The sequence below is a fragment of the Hyaena hyaena genome, unplaced genomic scaffold (genome assembly GCF_003009895.1).
Source record: "Hyaena hyaena isolate Hyena2069 unplaced genomic scaffold, ASM300989v1 scaffold_127, whole genome shotgun sequence".
In the NCBI taxonomy this organism is placed as follows: domain Eukaryota; kingdom Metazoa; phylum Chordata; class Mammalia; order Carnivora; family Hyaenidae; genus Hyaena; species Hyaena hyaena.
In genome coordinates this window covers 1672210-1690918 of record NW_024080758.1, presented here as the reverse complement: position 1 = coordinate 1690918, position 18709 = coordinate 1672210, and the positions used below count along the sequence as shown (strand labels likewise).

The following is an 18709-nucleotide window of genomic DNA, read 5'->3' as shown; positions in this document are numbered from 1 at the left end:
TTAGTTCTAACAGGTTTTTTTTTTTTTTTTTTATGGTGGACTCTTTAGCATTTTCAATATAATATGTCACCTGATTTGTATGACTTTTATTTCTTTTTCTTGCCTAATTGCTCTGGATAGGACTTCCAGTTCTATGTGGAACAAAAGTAAAAGTGGGTGTCTTTGTCTCTCATCTTTGCTCTTGATCTTAGAGGAAAGGCTTTCAGCTTTTCGGCATTCATTATGTTGTTAACCATGTCATATATGCCCTTTGGTATGTTGAGGTATGTTCCTTCTCCACTTTGTTGGAGTTTTTTTTTTTTTTTTAAATAATAAATGAATGTTGGATTTTGTCAAATGCTTTTCTGCACCTATTGAGATGATCATTATGATTTTACCCTTTATTGTGTGAATGTGGCACATCACACTGGTTAATTTGCAGCTGTAACTCATCCTTGTATCTTTGGAATAAATGCCACTCGATCATGGTATATGGCCCTTTTTAAATGTATTGTTGAATATGGTTTGGTAATATTTCATTGAGGATTTTTGTATTTATGTTCATCAGGGGTAATGACCAGTAATTTTCTTTTCTTGTGGTATCTTTGTCTTGCTTTGGTACTTGTTAATGTTGGCCTCATAAAATGGGTTTAGAACTATTCCTTCCTCTTGTATTTCTTAGAAGAGTTGAGAAGGTTAGATATTCTTTAAACGTTTGGTAGAATTTACCAGTGAAGCCATCTGGTCTTGGACTTTTGTTTGTTGAGAGCTTTCTTTCTTACTGATTTGCTCTCCTTCCTAGAAATCAGTCTAATCAGATTTTCCTTCTTCTTTTTTTTTAATTTGAGAGTGAGCGAACAAGAGAGAGAGAGAAAGAGAAATGCCCCTCTCCCATGCTCAGTATAGAGCAAGATGCAGGGCTTGATAACACCACCCTGGGATCATGACCTGAGCTGAAACTGAATCAGATGCTCAACCAACTGAGCCACCCAAGTGCCCCTGATTTTCCATTTTCTTCATGATTCAGTCTTGGTAGGTTGTAGGTTTCTAAGAATTTACCCATTTCTTCTAGGTTGTCTAACTTGTTGGCATATAATTGTTCATAGTAGTCTATTATGATCCCATATATTCCTTTGGTATCAGTTGTAACTTCTCTTTCATTTCTAATTTTATTTATTAGAGTTCTCTGTTTTCCTCGTTGAGGCTAGCAAAAAATTTGTCCATTTTGTTTACCTTTTCAAAAACCAACTTAGTTTCTATTGTCTTTTTAGTCTCTATTTATTTCCTCTCTGATCTTTGTTATTTCCTTTCATTTACAAACTCCGGGCCTTCTTCTTTTTCTAGTTCTATGAAGTATAAAGTTGAGTTGTTTATTTCAGATTTTTCTTCCTTCTTGAGGTAGAGGATTTCCTTTTTTTCTGCCTGAATAATACTCCCTTGTATACGTACATATATATTCTACATCTTCTTTATCATTCCCTCATTAATGGGCACTCAGGTTGCTTCCATGTCTTGGCTATTATAAATAATGCTGTCATGAACATGGGGGTGCATATATCTTTTTGGGTCAGTGTTTCATGAATCTCTTCTAGTAATGGTGACCCCAGATCCTATAGCATTTTTATTTTTCCTTCTAGGCATTTTCTTCCCTCTTGCCTTATGTGATGTTGTCGTGTTTAGTGTGACTCATTTATTGGACTTTGTAGAGCATAGTGGAAATTTTATTCAACCTCATGATTATCCCTTTAAATGCTAAAACTATTATCATAAAATATCTATATTCACCTATAGTTTGGATCCAGGATCTTCACACGAAACACATACATTCCAGAATGGTCTACGGGCCAAACTAAATGGTTATAGTTAGACTTGTTGATGATCTCATATGGTTGATTCAGGTCTCCCGGTTTTCCGATAGCATAAGAAAAACAGTGCTTATAGTTCTGAACAGGAAACAAAGACAAAAACCTTAGAATCCTTTTCTAGGGGAAGAGGTGTTGCAGATTGTAGGAGAAAGGAGAAAGTATGTGTGATAGCTAGGGGGGAGAAGGGAATGATCTGGAGAAATACACCTATGTTTGTTGGGCAGTATTAAGGGACTGTTTTAATCATGAGATTAAAGTGAAACCAGTCAGCAGGGGTATGTTTTCCTCCAACCACCAGTCAGATGCCAAGGCGGATAGTTGGATTTAATGAGGGTTGTGATTTAGCCACATGAAGAAGTGAGAGGAAGGAGGGAATTGAGGGTACATATCAACAGAGTGATATAATTATTGACCATGGAATTTAAGCTGCACAAAGAGCAAGAGAACCTGGGGGTGGAGTGAGGATGGTGGGGTCACTGGATTGAAGGTCATTTTGAGGTTGAAGGATTGTCCAAAGGATCATTATAGTAAAGGTTCTAGGGTTATGTTGCTGGAAGGGTAAAGAGTGGTGGATGGGAAGTGGGATGTTTAGGGCTGGGAATATAGAGGATAATACACATTTTTTGGTACAGATCTCTGTCTTGACATGCATAGATTCTGATGTAGAAGTAAAGTAACATTCTCATTGTAGGATTTACATTTTACAGGCTCAGGTACTGTATAGCTCCCTTTTATTCATGAGACATGATTTGATTCTTCATATAACATAAATTAATTTCAACTGAAGAAAGTTTGATGGAAGAAAATTGAAAATATTATAGTATAGGACCGATAGTTGGCATTCAGAAGTGGTCTTTTCGTTGTATAAGAATTGAAACTTCAGGTGTTCTTTAGAAAGACTTACTCTCAATGCTTCAACCTGTTTGTCAGACAGTTAATAAATCTGCAAACAGATTTCAGCAGAAAAAAGTTAAAATTGTTAGTATCACAGGAGCAATGGAAGACCAAACAGAAATAAGATGGAGCATTTTTGAAATCATAATATTAATCCGATAGAAAAATTGGATTTGAGTTGCAAAAACCAATTTAAATCCAAAATGTTTCCATGAATCTTTTGTTAATGCCGAAATGCCAATTTAGTTATTATATATAAAGTTTGCTGGGTGATAATTTCCTTACCTCAGGCCCCCAGACCTCTCCTAGTGGGAGGTGTTTGTTACGTGCAATCATTGACTTCCAAGTCTGGGCTTCATTTAAACAACCACTCTGCCAAAAAAGTGTACAGATAGGAAGTTAAGAGACAAAACAAGCAAAGGAAAGAAAGAGAGACAAACCAAGAAATCTACTCTTAACTGTAGAGAACACAATGATGGTCACCAGAATGGAGGAGGGTGGGGGAGATGGACGAAACAGGTCATGGAATGAAGGACCGTGTTTGGGATGAGCAGTAGGTGATGTATGGAATTTTGAGTCACTATATTGTGTACCTGAAGCGAATATAACACCGTAGGTCAACTATACTGGAACTAAAATAAAAAACTTAATAAGAACTTGTGCACACACATATGTGTTGTACATACACACACATTTTGTATACAAATTTATTGCTAATATTTAATATATTTAATGTCATTGAAAAATGTATATTTAATTGTTTTCATTATTTAAATGTTTGCTGATGTAAAGGGGAACCATTGATGTTTGTATATTGACCTTATTTTAAGGGTTTCACATGAAAAGTAATGTTACCAGTGACTAGGACAGTCTTATTTCCTCCTTTCCAGTTCTCATGCTTTTAATTAATTTGTATTGTATCATTTGCCTTATTACAGAGATGAGAAACAGTGTTGCATAGAAGTGGGGAAAACTGGCCCCCTCATTTCACTCCTGACTCCAGAGAGAAAGCTTTCACATTTTCACCACTGAGAAAGAAGTTTCTATAGTTTTATTTTTGTTTTTGGTGTGTTTTTTTGGTACTTATATTTTATCAGGTTAAGGAAGTTACCATATACTTAAAACTTTCTAAGATTTATTTTGGTGTTATTCTTTTTTTTTTTTTTTTTTTTTAAAGTAGGCTTCACTCCCGATGTGGAGCTTAAACTCATGACCCTGATAATTCCAAGATATATTTTTAAAATAATGTTAGTATGAATAATTTTTTAATCTCATGGCTTTCCAGCTATTATAATAATCCATGCTTCTTCTCCTTTATTCTGTTAATATAGTGGATCTCTTTGATTTTTTTTTTAATGTTTTTATTTAGTTCTAGGAGAGAGAGAGAGAGACAGCGTGAGCAGGGGAGGGTCAGAGAGAGAGGGAGTCACAGACTGAAATAGGCTCCAGGCTCTGAGCTGGCAGTCAGCACAGAGCCCGACGCGGGGCTCGAACCCACAAACCGTGAGATCATGACCTAAGTGAAAGTCGGACGCTTAACTGACTAAGCCACCCAGGCGCCCCTGGATCTCTTTGATTTTTAAATGACATTCCAACTCTTCATTTATAAAATAAACAAAACTTGTCGGAACAAAAATGTGTGATTTTTAAATAGATTGCCGAGTTTGATTTGCCAGTGTTTTGGTTCAGTGCTTTGTATCTGTGGTCATGGGTGAGATTGGCTCATAATTCCCTTTTCTTTTAAGGTCGTCAGCAGGTCGCTCTGTACTCACAAAATGAGTTGGGAATACTTTTGAATACTGTGGAGGAGTTTTTAAAAAGCTGAAGGAGAAAAGTCCTTAAACATTTGGTAGATTTCATCAGGAAAGCCATCTGGGATTAGAGATGTCTGTTTTTTGCTTTGAATATAAGAAACTTTGGTAAATTATATTTTTCACAGCATTTGTCTGTTTTATCCAATTCTTCACTGTCAAGTTTGTTAATATAAATTTGTTTATAGTAACCTCTATTATTTGGGCTTAAAGTGGTGATATTCTAATTCTTTCCCCCTCTCTCTCTTTTTCCATTTGTTCACTGGAAGAATTTTATAAAGAGATGTTTCTCCTTATCTATTACTTGGTTACCCACTGGTATAGTTCATTTGAAGCAAGTAGTAGAAATATTTGTGTCTTTGTCTTTATTTGCCAATTAATAAAATAAGGAGTTGGTTTTATATCATTCTCCAAAGGCATCTTTTTGAAAAAAATCTTTATTAACTCATAGGTTTAACATGTTTGGCAATATTGCAGTAATTATCCTTGAGGAAGCTCGGATTGTCCTGTCTCTAGCCAGTAGGAACCTCTTCATGTTCACTTCAGATGACTTTCGACATAACCCTAGCAGCCTTTGGCACTTCCCTGCTATAGGGTATGCCAAACTCTTCCAAACCCATCAAGTACATTTCCTCCTCCAGGCTTGGAATTAGTTATTTAAGAATTCCCAGTTATTTTTAGTGAGAAATAATATTTCAAGGTAACCATCTGAGTACTGAGAATAATTGTACTGATTAGTTATGTTTCTAGGGATTTTAATGGACAGCATAGGAAAAATTTCTCTCTCTATGAACAATATATTATATCCAAATCATATGAGTTTCTAGTACCTCATGAGTTTATTTTGAGTCCTATTCAAATTCAGGATTTTTTTGTGTAACTTCTTCTACTTTACATATGTGTCTCCTTGCTTTTATGCCAAAAAACTTGATGGAGAATGACAGTATTAGAATATCTCACATTACATACCTCACAACATCCGAATAACTAATATTACCAACACTATCGTGATTATTGAAAACAGCTATATTTTCCCCCTGGCATATGATCTTAACATTCTCCTATTTATTTTATAATTGTATTATACCTCTATTGTCAGGATACATCCATTATACACTATTCTCTTTCCCTTTTAACCCTTGCTTTGCTTCATTTGTAAGTAACTCTATCTTATGCCTTCCTCTAGTTCTTTTTTTTTTTTTTTTTCAAATGTTTTTATTTATTTCTAGGAGAGAGAGAGACAGCGTCAGCAGGGGAGGGTCAGAGAGAGAGGGAGTTACAGACTGAAACAGGCTCCAGGCTCTGAGCTGGCAGTCAGCACAGAGCCCGACACGGGGCTCGAACCCACGAACCGCGAGATCATGACCTAAGCGAAAGTCGGACGCTTAACCGACTAAGCCACCCAGGCACCCCAAACCTTCCTCTAGTTCTTATGTTGCTGCCTCTTTAGTAGTAATTGTCATTGTTTGAAGGTTATTGTTTAGTAAGTTACCCAGGAAGGGCTCATGGGAACAATATCATCGGAGCTTTTTACATGTTAATAGCAGTTTGTGCCTTTTCTAGAGTCCTCAGTTTTGCTGAATATGAAATCTTTGGCTCAGTGTTTATTTTCCTTTAGTATCTTAAATACTTTACTCCATTTTTCTTTCTGGCATAAAGCATTGCTACAAAAACAATAACTTTATTTTCCTTACATGTGAATTGCTTGCTTTTTTTTGCCTACATGCTCACTTGGGTTGGCTGTTTTGAGATTCTTTTTGTTTCTTAATGTTTGTTTTTGACAGAGAGAGAGAGACAGAGAGCGAGCATGAGTGGGGGGTGGGGGGAGGCAGAGAGAGAGACACACACACAGAATCCAAAGTAGGCTCCAGGCTCTGAGCTGTCAGCACAAAGCCCGATGTGGGGTTTGAACCCATGAACTGCAAGATCATGACCTGAGCCCGAAGTCAGATGCCCAAATGACTGAGCCACCCAGGCGCTCCTGTTCTGATATTCTTTGCTCTTTCCATATGAAGCTTCAAGTCTTTTTTTCTTGGCCAGGGTTGGGGGGGAGGGGTGGGTGGGAGAGATGTTTTCCTGAATGATTAGCATTGGTTTTGTTCCTTTGTTCCGGTTTTCTTTTTTAGGGATTCCATTGACCCATCTTTTCGATCTCCTTTGCCTAACTTCCGTATTTGTCACTTGCTCTGAAACCCTTTTTATCCCATTGTTCATTTCTTTTGACTTTAAAGATTTCCCCCTGTTAATTTCCCATGTCTTTTAAAGCGTTATCTGTTGTTCACTTTCATTTTTAATGGCGATTTTCATTGCATGTAGAATTTTAGATTTGGAATTTATTTTCGTTCAGCAATTTAAAGATATTTTTGTTCGAAGTTTTCTGGTTTGCATTATTTCTATAAAGAAATAAGCTTTAAGACTTATAGCTACTCTTTTGAGGGCACCTTTTCTTTTTTGCTTTGACTACTTTTAAGGTTCTCTTTCTTTTGGATTTCAGAAATTTTACCATAGTGTTTCTGGATGCAGATTACTTTTTCTGTGCTTTGATGTCTTTCACCAGTTTGGGAAAATATTGCTTCTGCCCAACACTCTCTCTCCTCTCTTTTTAGGACTCCAGTCCTTAGATGTAGACAGTGAATCTCCACCATGTTCTTGCTTATAGTTTCAATCAGCTTATCTCCCTGTGCATAGTTCTGGGCATTTCCTTCTGACCTCTCTTACAGTTGGTTAATTCTGTTTTCAGCCATCACTCCTAATAGTCGAATTCTTCAGTTACTGCAGTTTTGATTTTTTTTTTTTTTTTTTTGTCTCTAGAAGCGATCGGCAGCTCAGAGGCATGGAGAAGTCAGAATGATCGATGTTGAAAGTTGCCGCATGGTGCACGGGAACAGCAGTGGGGAAGGTGACTTGCAGGTATTGGCAAGATGGTGGCTGAAGGACTAAACCATGGAGCTCAAGTTAGGCAGGAGAAGAGGAAGTGTGGGGGTGGCAGAGATGGAGAGAGCAGAGGGCTCAATATGGTGGATGTCCAGATGTGTGCAAGGAAAAGAGGCAGAGGAGTAGTGGGAATAAAAACCACAGGGCTAGAGAATTGGGGGTTGAGGTCAGAGACTGGAGTGTTAGCATTTACAATTTTTAAAAAAATTTTTTACATATTATTTATTTTTGAGAAAAATAGGGAGAGTGCAAGGAGGTAAGGGGCAGAGAGGGAAGGAGAATCCCAAGCAGGCTCCACACTGTCAGCCCAGAGCCCGACGTGGGGCTTGATCTCATGAAACTATGAGATCATGACCTGAGCTGAAATCAAGAGTTGGAGGCTTAACCGACTGAGCCACCCAGGTGCCCCCGGAGCATTTGAATTTAAATGTAATTATAACAGGGGGGCTGGTCTCGGTCAAGGCAGGCTTTGCTGTGCTGCTATAAACCCCCACCCTCACGGTTTTTATGAATTCAAGTTCAATTCCTGATCACACATAGTCCTAGTGAGATGGTTCCTATGGATGGCTCTCCTCAAGTAGTGGAGTGGCTTTTCTGTCTAGTGGCCCCGTGAAGAGCCCTCATGGATCCTTCTTACCCAGCCTGCATCTACTCCATCTTTAATTGTTGCTGTAATAGACTGACATGTGGAGGAAGGCAGGAAGCACGGAAGTTCACGTGATCTCTTCTTTAGCCCTTCACCCTGCACGTGACACATATCCCTTCTGCTCATTCCGGGGTGGTGAGAACCAGTCACCTGGCCCCACCCAGATGCAAACAGGGCTGGGAAGCGTCATCCCTGTTTAGAAAGCCTCTTCCTAGCAACAGCCGTATGTGATGGCTGGCTGAAGTCAGGGGTCAACTGTGACTGCTTTCAGGCCATGAGGAGGACTCAGCAAGTTCTGCGTGAGTGACAGCAACGGCCCAGGGGTGGGTACATGACACCTGGGTGACAGGGGCCTCAAACAAATCACACTTGAGTTAGGGTGATGGGGTTATTGATCTGGCAATGAGAACTGTGGATTAGGGAGCACTTTAGTTCTGCAGCTCATCTTGAAATACACTGGGGGGGGGTGGAGAAAGAGAACCGTTAGTTTGAGAGGAAAACAGGGGGAACTGTATTGTCTGAGGAAGGTCTACTGAAGAAGGGTCAAGGGCATTGAACCCCAGGGTATATTAGAAAGGTTTGAGAAGGTGGAGAGGAATGGGGGCCAGGAAATATGGGCCCAGGTGTAAGAAGAACACAATAGTTTGGGGATGAGACTGTGGGGAGAGGGTAGTTGGGAAGGAATCACATGTTGGGCACTGGACAAGTGCAGGAGGAACACCGTGGGATGGGTTTGTTGGGCCACATAATTAAAAGACGATTAGTTCTTGCAACATCCTGGAGGGGTAGCAGGTGCACCTCATTGTCTCTTGGCTGCTATCTGGGTCGGTTCTCCTTGGAGAATTAAGGTCTCTGACAGATGAGGAAGTTCCTTTGGGAGGAGTCATCCCTGCCTTTGTTTGAGTTTGAGATCTCTGGGGAAAAGCAGGACTCGATGCTGGTGACTTCTGGAGAGGCTCCATCGCGATGGGAGGTCCTCAAGGCAGAAGACCGCACAGGGGAGTGAAGTGTGGTGGCCAGGAGGGGTGAGGCCTTCCTGACAAGACCTGCAAAGTTGTCACCAGGGAGGCTGAGATCGACCAGTCCGAGGGTGGAGGGAAACCGGGAGAGTGTGGGGACAGTAAAGCCAAAGTCAGCGAGTCAAATATTCAGAGAAGTCAAGTGACATGAAACCTAGAGAGCGTGCCTTTCATTTAGCACAAGCGTGGTGAATGTATGAGGGGCAGAGGCAGACCCACAATTTATCAAACACTAAATATAGTGTGGAGCGAGGGGAAAATATTCACCTATAATTGCATCCTCCTGAGATAAACATCTTTTATTTTCTGACCTCTTTAAGTCTGTTTGTAAATTATTCTATTTTATTATTTTACTTTTGAGAGAGAGAATGAGGGCTTGGGTGGGTGGGTGAGAGGGACAGGAGGGAGACTGAGAATCTCAAGAAGGCTCCACACCCAGCGTGGAGCCCGATGTGGGGTTGATCTCACAACCTTCGGATTGTGCCCTGGAACCGAAATTACAAGTTGGACACTCAGCCAACTGAGCCACCTGGGCGCCCCTACGTCTGTGTATATGACCAGAGCTTCTTTCAGGGCAAATGAATTTCAGTAGTCACAAAATTTAATTCATAGGTCGTATTTGTTTTCTACCCACGTGTAGCCGGTTCTATTTTCCTCAGATAATTTATATATAGATTTAAACATGGGACGACACATACCTTCTTCATAGTGTTATTAAAGCTGTAGTCATTCCTGCCGTGGATTTCCCACACGATGAAATTGACTTCCACGTCTTCAATATAGCCATTTTCATTGAATCTGCGTGAGACAGCAAGCACAACAATAGTAGTTGAGGGGTAAAGGACAGGGGTTAGGAGCGGCGGCTTTCCCGCCTGGTGGGCTTCCTTTTCAGTCCTGTCTTTATCCCTGAACAGCCAGCCATGCGGCCCTGGGGAGGTGACTTATGTTCTGGAAGCCTCGATATCCTCACTTATCTGTAAAATAACAACTGTGCCTTCGGCACAGGTTTCCTTCAGCTCTCAAAATCCACCTCATAGTAACAAACCAGACCAATGTCACCGTTGTAACAGCTGGAGCCAGAAGAGCTCTTCAGTTTGACAGGAACTATGTACAGGGAGAAAGACCGAAGGGATGACAGAGGAAGGGCACAGCAAGGGCCCCTGGTGTCATTGAACCCACACACATTCTTTGGGTGATTGTTCTGTGCCAGTGAATTAAAGCACAAAGTCACTATGAGAGCTAATGCTCTGGATCTCCCGGGAGGACCCGGCTGGGGTTCAGGGCTGAGTGTCAGGGGACGGGCAGCAGCAGTGAGACCTGACAAGGGGCCGAGAAGCCGGAGTGCTCGCCAGCCCCCCGGAGCCACAGCCGTGTGCAGCTCGTGCCCAGAGAACTCGTGATGGCTTCCACCCCCGGCAGACCCCAGCAGACAGGGAACCCACTCCCCAGATGCCAGCACTGGAGACATCGGCCCCATTGAGCTTAGAGTATTCACCCCCAATTCAGTGAGTTTCCAAAGGGATGTTCCTTCACATCGTTAAGGTCATTATTGTTTTCTTGCGACCAGATGGAAACGGGCCTGAGGCCAAAGTTCAGGTTCAGTTACTGGTGAAGTTACAGCTGTGCATACCAGACCTTGCTGCCTTGTTTTTAAACATGGTCACTCTGCTTATTTTTCTGAAAGAGAATGTCCCCCCCGCCCCCGGATGGAAATTTCACTTAGGACTTTGGTCTCAGGTACTTGCTTCTGGGCTCTGACTCTAGGAATACTGCCGCAGGTCTGATACGTTCTGCTTCCCACGTTTGTGTTCCTCCATAAAAGGTCATGGGTCCTTGACACCGTTTCTTTACCCACTGCCTGCGTCTCTGCCCGACGTCTCCGGTCGCTCCACGGGCTCCACGTCTCCTACAGCCCGACGCCATCCCCTCTTGCTTGTAAAAACCAGCTGGCCAGGGAATTTTTCCACATCAGGAAGTGGTATCTGAGGAAGCTATTTTATGTTCATCTTAATTCGTTTTTAGGAATCATAAAGGCGTGAACTCAGGTGTGACGAGCTAGGGGTTAGCTTCCTTCTTCCCAGCACTGGAGGAACTCTAAAGTTCCTCCCACAGGAAAATGCACACATGTGTGTGACACACAACGTTGTAGGCAGTTTCCGAGATTTGGGGCAGGCTTTAGCGAAGCTCTCATTCCAGATTTGGAAGGTGCAGCATGCTCGACTGCATCTTCTGAAAACCGTCCCACTCCTGAATTATTAAGAACTAGTTGTAAAGCCATACCTTTTATTTAAATTCAAAAAAAGATCTTGGTTCAACTGGGAGCCCACAGCTTTTGACACTCACAAAAGCAATGAGCTATAGTGCCATCTAGTGGCAATAAGGATAAATTACATGATCCCATATTTCCTGGGTTTAGAATGAGTGCTCTTTGATGATGTTTTATTTATTTCATCGAGCATATAGGACAAAAGTACTTGCCCGTGTAAGCATGGCTTATTTTCATTACTGTTCATTAAAATGATATGATACCAGTGAGACCTGAGAAATTCCGAAATGTCACTACTTGGCAAGTAACTTCCCTCAACTTGTAATTTCTCCCCTGTGAATTTCCCTTTTGGAATTCAGAAGGCGAGACCTCTCTGTCGATCCCCTGGATGCATATGTTTTCAGTCCTGCATGGCCACTCAGGTAGCCCACGGCATTAACCAAGTCTTTTCCTCTTTGTTTGTGATGCTTTAACAGCTGGGTTAAGTATCCCAGGAGAATGAATCGGAAGCAACATGCTTTATCAAGTGAGTCCTGGTACCAGAGATGTAAGTAAGTAACCCCACGTGGTCCAAAGTAGGGCTGCTGCTGTCTGCTCTCCGGCCCCGCCTTCTTCAGCCCTCACAGCCTCTCATCTGCCCCTTGACCTCCCCAGACTTCCAGTCCCGACCCCTCTCGGCTTTCCTCCTATAGGCAATTTCCTCCCGGCCCAGCATCCTGGCTTCATTCACTTGCTTTGGCCCTGCCTCCAACATCTCACCCCCGCCTTGGCTGCCACGCTGTGCCTTCTGCCTTCATGCCCATGCTACCTGAGAATTCAAAGATGTGGGACTGAACGCACTCGTGGTGTCTGAACTCAGTTGTGCCTTCGGTGTTGTCTGATCACCTTTCTACTGGTCCCTTTAGCCAGACCTTCTCACATTACCCTCGGTGACCCCTGACACCCTCCGAAAGCCCCTCCCCAACCCCTGGGGGCTCCCAGTTTACAAGAGGTCCCTTCTGTTTCATGTAAGTAGGTTGAGGCTGTCAGACGTGACCTCTCTCCACTCCCACACTCCTCTTTCCAAAGCAGTCTTTTCTACATTTAATTTGACTCCTTCCCCCGAAGTCTCAGAGGATGAATTGGTTCTTCTTTCAACATTGCCACCTAGGGGGCGCCTGGGTGGCTTAGTCGGTTAAGCGTCCGACTTTCGCTTAGGTCATGACCTCGCGGTTCGTGGGTTCGAGCCCCGCGTCGGGCTCTGTGCTGACTGACAGCTCAGAGCCTGGAGCCTGTTTCAGAGTCTGTGTCTCCCTCTCTCTCTCTGACCCTCCCCTGCTCACGCTGTCTCTCTCTCTCTCCTAGAAATAAATAAAAATATTTAAAAAAAAACAAAAAACATTGCCATCTGGGACTTTGCTACTTCTCCAGTTTTCTTCATGGACCTGGCTCCTGTAGCTTATTTCATTTTAGTTAGGAAATATTTCAAATATGCAGAAATTTCACATTTCAAATATGTGAAAGTTGTTATACATCATTCCCATCTAGGTTTTAAACTTCACTCATACATAAATATATCCAGAAATCATACACAGTATTTCTTTGTGGGTTTGTAAATAGACATACATGATATTACACTGTACGTATATTTTGGTAATCCCCCCACACTCAGTATTAGGTTTCAAGATGGATCCATAGAAGTTTCCAGTCTCTTGATCTCTCCCGGCAACTCTTCCTTCCATATCCAACCTGAACTTTGTGACTGACCATCTGATTCCCTCTTATAACCATCTTAGTTCATCCATTTTAACCTGCTGTGCAGTATTGCATTGGCTAACTATACAATATATACATCCAAATGCTCACTATCTATTGTTGTGCATATTTTACCACAATTTAAAAAAATCTGTAGTTAAAGACACCGTAAGCAAACCTTTCAGCCACCCTGTCTTTTGCACTTGGTTTATGGTACGGTACCACGAAGTAGCAGGAAAAGTAGGAGAAATGTGATGTCCAGGAGGCCAGGTGAAGAAGACATTTCAAGTAGGAGAGAGTGACCAGCTATGCAATTCTTGTTAACGAGGTCACATAGGGTGAGTCCTTGGACTGACCACTGGGCGTAGCAATATGGAGGCCACTGAGAGGGGCTGGGGGAGGGGAGAAGAGTGAGTCCCAGTGAGTATGGTAGCTAAAGAGGTAGTGGGGTCAAGAGAGGGGTTTTGTGTGTGTGTTTTGTTTTTAATGAGGGGAGAACTGCAGATTTCTGTGATGATACAGTCAGGAGGCAAACGATGATGTGGGAGGAGGAGGGGCCAGTTTCAGGAGCAATGCTCTTAATTCGGAAAGCAGGTGGGGGTCCAGATGGAGATGGGGGCCTTACATGTATATGTAGTTCACCTATGATGATAGGAAGATAGACAGAGTTCAAGGGTACAGGTGTTTGCAGATGAGTAGATAAGTGGTGGAAGTTTGTGGAGCTCTCTTCTGATTGATGTCACTGGGACTCACTCGTCTTCCTCATTCTCTCTTGTCTTCTGTCAGTTATCGTTATCAATCAGTTGTCAAGCCCGACCATTTATAATCACTCATTTTTCTGATAAATAATTCCTCTTCTTTGTCCTTGCTTCTTTTTTTTTTTTTTTTTTTACCTCCATGGACTACCAGCATAGTTTACTACCTGGTCTCCCTACTTGGACCTGTTTTCCTGAAATTCATCTTCTACATTTTTCCCAGAGAGAACTAGTTAAGGCAAATATCTGATCATGCCACTCTACCACAGAATGGACAGAAAATCTCCCATGAGCTGGACTCCACCTGTCTAGTTTCCCAGCCTCGTGGCCTGACACCTCATGCCTCACTTAATGCCCCAACAGCATTTTACTGTTGAACTGTGCAACAGTAAAATATTTATTTTACTCACTGATGAGTGAGTTTATTCCTCACCATCATTTTTGTTTGAAAGGCTCACCCAGTGGAGTTCGCTATCACTTTTCCCACTTTTCTTCCCTCCCCGCCTTCAGCTAAAGATTCATTATCCTTTAAGACTCAGTGACTCAGCTCAAATGCAAGTTATTCTGGAAATATTGCTCAAAACTCATCTCGCTTCCACAGCTGGGTTGGATTCTTTTCTTTTGAGTTTCCTTTTTTTTTTTTAATTATTCCATATCAGTTCATATGTTTATCTAACTCATCAAGCTCTTGAGCTCTGGGAACAGAAATCCTATCTTATTTCTCTTTGAATTCCCAGGGCCTAGCAGAGCAAAAGGTTCAAAGGTGTTTAATAATAATGAATTGAAGAGTACACTTCTCTGGGAGAGAACATTAAGATTATGTACCCCTGGGGGATTAGGCACTGCATTAAACAAAAACGAAACAAACAAGGGGCCTGGGAAGATGGAAGAATAGGAGGACCCTGAGCTTACCCCATCCCACATCTTCAACTAGATATCACCCACATCCAAATCAATAAACCAGAGAGTCATCTGAGGACTGGTAGAACAGACTCCACTACTACATATAGAAAAGAAGAGAGGTAAGGAACACTAAAGAAATGAATAGTTCTGTAAAAAAAAAAAAAAAAAATCAGTCAAGGAGCTTGCACAAAAAAGGATATAAAACATATACTTAAAACATGGGTAGGGGAGGCGAAGAGAATGGTTTCAAACTTAAATGGCCATGAACTTAATATAGACTGCTACACAGAAAAGGTTATATACAAACCTGATGCTAACCATATATCAAGAACTGCTAATAAGTACGTAAAGAATAAAGAGAAAGAAATCCAAATATATCACTAAAGAAAATCAACAAAACATGAGGGAAAGCCAAGAAAGGATCAGAGAAAAATCTTGAGAAATAACCAAGTAATAAACAAAGTGATAACATTGCAGTAAGTTTATACCCATCAATAATTACTTTGAATGTAAGTGGATTAAACACTCCAATCAAAAGACATAGGGTGATAGAATGGATAAAAAAACAAGACCCATTTTTGGGGCATCTGGAAAAACTGAAATGCAAAAAATTAAAAATAGAAGAACCTTACGATCCAGCAATTTCACCATTGGGTATAGACTCAGAGAATACAAGAACACTAATTCAAAGAGATACATGCAAGCCTATGTTTATATCAGCATTATTTACAATAGCCAAAATATGGAAACAGCCCAAGTGTCCATTGATTGGTGAATGAATCAAGAACGAATAAAGACTATCTATCTATCTATCTATCTATCTATCTATCTATCTATCTATCATCTGTGTGTGTGTGTGTGTGTGTGTGTATGATTGAATATTATTCAGCCATAAAAAAGAATGAAATCTCGCCATTTGCAATGACATGGATGGAACAAGAGATATAACGCTAAGTGAAGTCAGTCAGTCAGAGAAATATGGATACCATCTGATTTCACTCATATGTGGAGTTAAAAAAAAACAAAACAAACAAGAAAGGGAAAAAAAGAAAGACAAATCAATAAACAGATTCTTAATTATAGAGTACAATCTGATGGCCACCAGACGGTATGGAGGTAGGGAGAATGGGAAAGATAGGTGATGGGGATTAAGGGGTGCATGTGTCATAATGAGCACAGGGTGATGTGTGGAACTATTGGATCACCACATTGTACATCTGAAACTAATGTAACACCGTATGTTAACTGACAGGAATTAAAATAAAAACTTAAAAAACAAAGCCACATAAATAAAGAGAAAAATGAGGCCTCAGTGGTGGAAGGAGTTTCAAGGGTTCTCAGGAGAAGCAGTGGCATCATTAGATGTCTAGAAGAAGAACAGACCTCAAGAAGATAGCAAAATGGCCTGATAGCTCGGAGGACCCATGACAGAGGGAATGTAGGACAATGATGAGGAGAGCACAGCACAGAATCTTACAGCTGCCATGGGTGAGGAGTGGTGGGCAGGACATGACGACACAGCACTTCTGGGTCCCAATAAGGAAATTCCCATAGCAAAACTACATTGGAGCATCTGATTCACTACGCCACACCTACCCACCCTCAGAGACCTCAGAAGTTGTCTCTAGCCTAAGGGGTCCCCCAAACCCTAAAGCCTGAAGCCTTAACTAAAATTTTGATATTTTACACATAGGAGTTTCATTTCCAGTAATTTTTCCTAATGGCATATCCGGACTGGTGTCCAAACATGTATGTAAGCAGATATTCACTACCATTTTGTTTATAATAGCAAAAGAAAAATTTAGAAAATGGGTCACTTAGCTCTTATATTTTTCTATATTTTAAGTTTTGCAACAAGCTCCATAGCTTTTATAATCCTGGGGTCCCTGGGTGGCTCAGTCAGTTAAGAGTCAGACTCTTTTTTTTTTTTTTTTAATATTTGTATTTATTTCTAGGAGAGAGAGAGAGACAGCATGAGCAGGGGAGGGTCAGAGAGAGAGGGAGACACAGACTCTGAAACAGGCTCCAGGCTCTGAGCTGGCAGTCAGCACAGAGTCCGACGCGGGGCTCGAACCCACGAACCGCGAGATCATGACCTAAGCGAAAGTCGGACGCTTAACTGACTAAGCCACCCAGGCGCCCCAAGAGTCAGACTCTTGATTTCAGCTCAGGTCTTGATCTGAGGGTCATGAATTTGAGTGCCATGTTGTGTGTGGAGCCTACTTATAATCATAAATCAAGAATAAAATCAAAGACACAAGCAAAGTAATATAAAACTACGTGCAAAAGCTTAAGCATTTTATTCTTATTATAAAATAACATTGTTAAGAATTAAGTGAGAGATAATATTTTTCAAATCTCCCCAAGGTACCATCCCTTATCGGTAATGTAGCTTGTTTCCTTGCAAGCTTTCAGTTATTGTTGGTCCATGGAAAGAAAAGTCATACGTCACCTCGGGAAGGTGGTTCCTATCAAACAGTCAGGGGTGCTGGTAAGAGCTTGGGGAGAGAGAGAGTACAGCAAGGGTGAAAAGATCATCTGCATGCCTGAGAAAAGCCTCAGTTATCCACTATGTCTCAGCGGTGAAATTATAAGCTCCCTCAACAGGCGGGCACCATGGGTAGTCCAACTTTGTACAGCTGGTATTGAAAACCTAGAGTTGCATATATTGGGTGCTCAAAGATATTTATTATTACGTGCACGATTAACTAGCTTTGTTTTCATACTTTCATTGTGAAATGTTCAAAGTAAGTTAAAAATTTTAGTAAGAATGTACTTACAGTTGAAGCACAGGGTGAAACTTTTCTCCAAAATCAAGTCTTAATGGGCAGCCATATTCATTCCAATCATATTTTACTCGCTAGAAAGGAAAAATGATTTAGTTACTTTCTAGATTTGTCTGATTGATAAAATTATAGTTTTCTTACCAAGTTTTTAGATGGCTTATTCCTCAAATATGACCTGTAAAAAAATAATTTTTCATTACTTATCCTTCTTTCCTCTTTTCAAACTTAAAAATTAAAACCATTACTTTGTTTAGGTAAGGAGGTATTACAAAAGTTAAATAAAGAAACATAATTACAAAATACTCCCCAAATGTGTGGCGATTAAACAACACAATTCTAAATAGATCATGGGTCAAAAAGGAAATCTTAAGAGAAATTGTAAAACATTTTGAACTAAATGGAAATAAAAACACAACTTATCAAAAATTTGTGAGTTGCAGCAAAAGCAGTGCCTAGAGGTAAATTCATAGTAATTAATGCATATTTTAATTTTTTTTAATGTTTTATTTATTTCTGAGACAGATTGACAGCGTGAGCAGGGGTAGGACCAGAGAGAGAGGGAGACACAGAATCAGAAACAGGTTCCAGGCTCTGAGCTAGCTATCAGCACTGAGCCCAATGCAGGGCTCAAACCCACGAACAGTGAGATCCTGACCTGAGCCAAAGTCGGATGCTTAACCAATTGAGCCACCCAGGCGCCCCTGCATATTTTAGAAAAGACTGATGTTAATAGGAATAAATACTACTTGATTCTAAATTATTGGTTTTATATTAATATAAAACTCAGTGCTTATGTTAAAACTATTTCTTACTTTTCAATATTGTAAAAGAAATCATGCTGAAGACATTCTTTTTTATTAAATCTACAAAAAAGTAAAACATAATGAAGTTGTAATATCATCATTCTTTATATACTTGAACAAACATTTAATCATTTAACTCAGTGATTCTCATACTTGAAAGTATCACAAAATTATCACTTACTGAATTAGAATCCTGGGATTGGTGTGTGGCCCTCGCATTTCTATTTTAAAAACTCAGCTTCATAACTGTTTCTGAGGACATCAGAATTTGAAATATATTGCTTTATCTATATTTGATACATGGGAATAATTCA

General features: G+C 40.7%; 1 protein-coding gene across 4 annotated transcripts in view; it reads right to left on the bottom strand.

Annotated features, from left to right (window-relative positions):
- The window catches only part of CATSPERE (catsper channel auxiliary subunit epsilon), a 151842-nt gene that overhangs the window by 13985 nt on the left and 119148 nt on the right, over positions 1 to 18709 (bottom strand). For 2 of the 4 annotated variants that reach the window (XM_039237502.1, XM_039237501.1), the window contains exons 15-20: positions 18405 to 18455; positions 17734 to 17767; positions 17587 to 17666; positions 9847 to 9946; positions 3024 to 3110; positions 1765 to 1922 (exon numbers count right to left, since the gene is read on the bottom strand). In XM_039237502.1, coding sequence (XP_039093433.1) covers positions 1765 to 1922; positions 3024 to 3110; positions 9847 to 9946; positions 17587 to 17666; positions 17734 to 17767; positions 18405 to 18455 — 510 coding nt within the window. Of the gene's footprint in view, positions 1 to 1764; positions 1923 to 2388; positions 2788 to 3023; positions 3111 to 9846; positions 9947 to 17586; positions 17667 to 17733; positions 17768 to 18404; positions 18456 to 18709 lie in introns of those variants that run through there. The other 2 variants (XM_039237504.1, XM_039237505.1) reach the window with 2 other exon arrangements.